Source organism: Lipotes vexillifer, unplaced genomic scaffold, assembly GCF_000442215.2.
Source record: "Lipotes vexillifer unplaced genomic scaffold, Lipotes_vexillifer_v1.1 scaffold1344, whole genome shotgun sequence".
Lineage (NCBI taxonomy): Eukaryota > Metazoa > Chordata > Mammalia > Artiodactyla > Lipotidae > Lipotes > Lipotes vexillifer.
Window position 1 is genome coordinate 699200 of NW_006775258.1, and position 4944 is coordinate 704143.

At 55.2% G+C, this 4944-nt stretch overlaps 1 protein-coding gene across 1 annotated transcript in view; it reads right to left on the reverse strand.

Annotated features, from left to right (window-relative positions):
- Positions 1 to 583: 583 nt before the first annotated feature.
- UPP1 (uridine phosphorylase 1) overlaps positions 584 to 4944 on the reverse strand; it is a 38942-nt gene continuing 34581 nt past the window's right edge. The window contains exons 6-8 of the mRNA XM_007449833.1: positions 2197 to 2406; positions 1838 to 1984; positions 584 to 781 (exon numbers count right to left, since the gene is read on the reverse strand). Coding sequence (XP_007449895.1) covers positions 642 to 781; positions 1838 to 1984; positions 2197 to 2406 — 497 coding nt within the window. The 3' untranslated portion in view covers positions 584 to 641. The remainder of the gene's footprint in view (positions 782 to 1837; positions 1985 to 2196; positions 2407 to 4944) is intronic.

Genomic DNA, 4944 nt, shown 5'->3' on the forward strand with positions numbered 1-4944 from the left:
AAAGTCACAGAGCTACCTGCCAAGTAGCACAAATGTGCAATCAGTAAATAGCACGCCTTGGGCACTTAAAAGAGTCGAACACCAAACACTGTCACACGGGTGTAGATGTGCCAAGAAGACAACTGAGGCAACTGTCCTTGGGCTGGGGGGACCCGGGGACAGCCCAAAAGCAGCTGCCAGACCCACCTGAGACAGGAGGGGACACCCTGGATTCTCCCTCTGCCTGTCCTCCAGTCTCCCAGCTGGGGGGTCCTGACTCCCCAGGAAGAAGCCAAGGGACACAGGAGCACAGGTGCAGGGGAGGTGTCAGGCCAGGGAGGACGTGACTTTTTCTCTTAATGAGTGAAATCTGTCAACTATCAGAATTTACATGTCTGAAAAACCTCCCTAAAAATATTTCAAATACTCAGAGGAACATTCTTAAAGAAAACCCAAATCAGGCTAATGTGGTGGAAATTCTCCCACGAACCTTTAAAAAAACAAAAACTCCTGCATAGTTAATGCAGGATTCTTTGCCTCTGAAACACAATCAGTTCCCTAGACTCTTCTACAAAGGATGCAGGAAGTCATACAGAAGGAGATTGTGGCAATGATTTTATTTGCTGCAAACACCAACGCTCATGTCTGGAGATTTGGGGACCTCAGGCTGCCGCGAGGCACTTCTTGATGAAGTGGCCCACCAGCCGCTGGGGCCGCTGCTGGTACTCGGCCAGCACCTCATGGGGGCTGCTGATCTGGTCACCTTCCAGGCGGTTGAGGAGCGTGACGCACACCACGGCCGCTGCAAAGAGCAAATGCCAGGTCAGTGCAAAGAGCGGGATTCTAGCTTAGCTCACAGAGACCAGTGTCCAGGCCTCAAGGGAAGGGGCCGACAGTGGCTTCTGATAGACGGAGAACACGAAAAAGCTGAGGGGGCCACACTATCCTGTTCTGTCCTTATCCTTGCCTGCCTTTGTTCCCAGAGATTCCCAGGCAAACCCCAGGACCAGCTCGGGGGCCCTGCAATGCCTTGAAAGGCAAGGTGACGTGAAAGCTGTGAGGGAGGTATTCTGGAAGGCAGAGCTGGACCTCGAAGGGTGAGGCCAGGAACTGCAGTGGATTAGCCCCAATTCAGAAATCCAAAGAGCTCTGAAGGCCAGATTCATTGTAGAGTCAGCAGCGAAGCCTGCCCAGAGCCGAAGGGGGGACTTTCTCATCTTTCTGGTCTCTCAGTGGCACATGAATCCCTGCATAGACACTGAGGACCCTGCCTTGAACCACGTGACAATCCAAGGAGGTCCGAGCGCAGGGGTCGAGAAACACGCCTTGGTGGCAGGGCGGGTGCAAGGCCAAGGCTGACGATGGGCGGGGCCGGGAGGAAACACGCCTTGGGGGCCGGGCGGGTGCAAGGCCAAGGCTGGCGATGGGTGGGGCCCGGGAGGAAACACGCCTTGGGGGCAGGGCGGGTGCAAGGCCAAGGCTGGCGATGGGCTGGGCCCGGGAGGAAACACGCCTTGGGGGCAGGGCGGGTGCAAGGCCAAGGCTGGCGATGGGCGGGGCCCGGGAGGAAACACGCCTTGGGGGCAGGGCGGGTGCAAGGCCAAGGCTGGCGATGGGCTGGGCCCGGGAGGAAACACGCCTTGGGGGCAGGGCGGGTGCAAGGCCAAGGCTGGCGATGGGCTGGGCCCGGGAGGAAACACGCCTTGGGGGCAGGGCGGGTGCAAGGCCAAGGCTGGCGATGGGCGGGGCCCGGGAGGAAAAACGCCTTGGGGGCAAAGGCTGACGATGGGCGGGGCCCGGGAGGACGGGGGTGGGGGGATGGGGGGCAGTTGGGGTAGCTGCGGCCTAGGGACCCCACCTCGGAGGCCGCAGGCGTTGCACATGGCGGCGATGACGGACGACTCCATCTCGATGTTGCGGACGCCGGCCTCATAGGCCGCCCGCAGGTACTCCTGCTTGTCCTTCTCCGCGTAGGAGCAGAGTGCCCCGTCCAGGCGGCCTTGCCCTGGGAACGTGGAGAGCCGACGCTGGCCCGGGAGCGCCCCCCTCCCATTCCACTGCCCCCCTCCCCACCCCGGGCACGCAGTAAGCGCCTACTGCATGCCCTCCCCGCCCCGCAGACAGAGAGCTTTCCAGCCCTACGGGCCTCGCCTGTCCTCGACCCACTGGCCCACAGCGGTGCGGATCCCCGGGGCGGGAGACCAGCGCACTTCTCACCTTCATAGAAGTCCAGGGTGCACATGGTGTTGCCCACGACCGTGGGGAACTCGCCCAGGTCCGCGGAGCACTGCACCAGCTCCTGCACCAGCCACTCGTCCAGGTGCGTGTTCCGGACCACGCGCTTCCCGAGGACAATTTGCTCGAACTCCTGCTTGAAGCAGCCGTCCACCGCCTGCCGGGTGATGACCACGGAGCCGGGCTCCAGACCTGCAGGAAGAAGCGGGTGTCCCGGCTGCAAGGGGCGGTTAGGGAGGGAAAGGCCCCATCCACGCACTGTAACACTGAAGGGTCAGTCATGCCCTAAAAAGAAATAGGTAAGGATCTCTTTTCAGCACCAGATTTTATTTTTCCTGAAGGTAAAGTAATGAATGTGTAGATGCTGCAGAAAATTCAGAAAAGTGCAAAGAAAGTGAAATTGATGGGCGGCCCATCCCCGCAGAGCAGTGTCTTTCCGTTGCTGCTGGAACTGTCTGGGGCTCCCTTTACCAGTATGTGTTCAGCTGGTCCCTGTTTCGGACCTTATTATTTCAGGTTTTGAGCAAGGAACACTGGGGCACCCCAAACCTGACTCCTGCGGTCACCAGCTCTTGATACCCTGGCTTCCCTCCAGGACTGACCCACCAGAGGTCCTGCTTCCTGTGCCTCCCTGGGTGTTTCCAAGATTGTACAGACGTTACTCTGCTCCTTGCTCTTTGGTTTTGTAATAACTTTGCGTGGGATTTGACCAGGAGCCTTTCCTACTACTACACTACTACTTACTTTAATGTGATATTGGTTTTCCTAAACATTTAGGGAGGAGGAAGGAGCCAGGAGATTAAAAAACGTGGCCATGGGCTTCCCTGGTGGCACAGTGGTTAAGAATCCGCCTGCCAATGCAGGGGACACGGGTTCAAGCCCTGGTCCGGGAAGATCCCACATGCCGCGGAGCAACTAAGCCCGTGCACAACTACTGAGCCTGCGCTCTAGAGCCCACGAGCCACAACTACTGAAGCCCATGAGCCACAGCTACTGAGCCTGCGTGCCTAGAGCCTGTGCTCCACAACAAGAGAAGCCACCACAATGAGAAGCCTGTGCACAAGGAAGAGTAGCCCCCGCCCGCCATACTAGAGAAAACCTGCACGCAGCAACAAAGACCCAACATAGCCAAAAATAAATAATTTTTTAAAAATAAATAAAGTATAAATCGTGTCTCTACTTTAGTTTAAAAAACAAAAACCGTGGCCAATTGCCAAGCTCTGGCTCTGCTTGCCCCCTGCATGTTCATCTGGACTTTCTCTCCCTTGCTGCTTTGTCCCTGTTCTGGTCAACGTAGACTCTCCTCAGGTGTCTCCCCACACCGAGTGTGGACCTGGAAGAAAGCTCAGATGGCGGCTTTCATGAACTCATGAGGCCTAGAATTTTTCAAGCCACTTCAGACCTCAAATTGGAGGGTGCAGGACCCCTCCCAGTGTCAGCTGCTCTTCCTCACACAGGCCCTGCCCTTTCCTGGGATACCTGTTGGCCATGTCAGAATTCTCACATCTGACAGAAACGCTGGAGTCACCCAGTTCTCCCTCCCGAGTGGCGGCTCATGCCAGCCACCCACTGTTCCTATTTGGGGATTTGTGGGGACACCATGTCACACTGTTGTCGGGGGTTTGGCTCTCTAGTTGATCTCTCCATTTTTATGGGGCAATTTTGGGACACTCAAAATTCACCCTACTCCCTCCAGAATTCTCTCTCTGATTATTGATTTTAAAATCCCTCCACAGCAAGAACTCAGGAAGGATTTGCTGGAGCTCCTCGCCCACGCTGATGCGATGTGCACAGCCGCGAGTCCGTGGGGTCGATGGTATCACAGACTAAGTGTGCACAGCCTGGGAGCTCGTGGTCATTGGAGTGTTTTCCCGAGAACAACTCCTTTCAACTTTGAATTACAATCTGCAAACACGGATGTTAACCATCAATCTGTCTATATAGTGAAAAGAAAAATGAGATAACATATTGAGAAGATTTAGGACCTACAGCAATCCTCTATCACAGCGAGAAAACCTAAATTTTCGAATTACCATAAATGCAGGGGAGGTCAGGTCTAGGCAGTCAGAAACAAATGCACAGAGGCCAGGCTGATGACAGCAGACCTCCTTCCAGCAGCTCCCAGCTCCTCAGCGGGAGCGAGAATTACTAGAACCCAGTTTTCCACAGAAAAACTGGCCCAGAGGTGGGACATCAGAGTAAAACAAGTTTGCCTTAAAGACTTTGGCTGAAAAATCAACATGATGTTTAGCGTTTTACTTTCTCATTGCATCCTCTTCTTTCTTTGTTGTCTTTGCAATGTTAAAAAAATTATGTCGCGAACGGGGGGGCTTTTACGCAACTTAAGGACACATCTTAATTTTGTCCTGCATCTCTCTCTTCCCCCTTTGATTTTCCTGTAGGTTTTCTCATAAGGTGCTTCACATCCTTGCAGGAATAAAGAGGAGGAGTGAGCAAAGTGAAGGAGAAAGGCAGAGAAGAGAGGGATTAGCAAGAATAAAACGAGGGGCTTCCCCGGTGGCGCAGTGCTTGAGAGTCCGCCTGCCGATGCAGGAGACGCGGGTTCGTGCCCCGTTTCGGGAGGATCCCACATGCCGCGGAGCGGCTGGGCCCGTGAGCCATGGCCGCTGGGCCTGCGCGTCCGGAGCCTGTGCTCCGCAAAATGGGAGAGGCCACGACAGTGAGAGGCCCGCATAACGCAAGGAAAAAAAAAAAAAAAAAAAAAAAAAA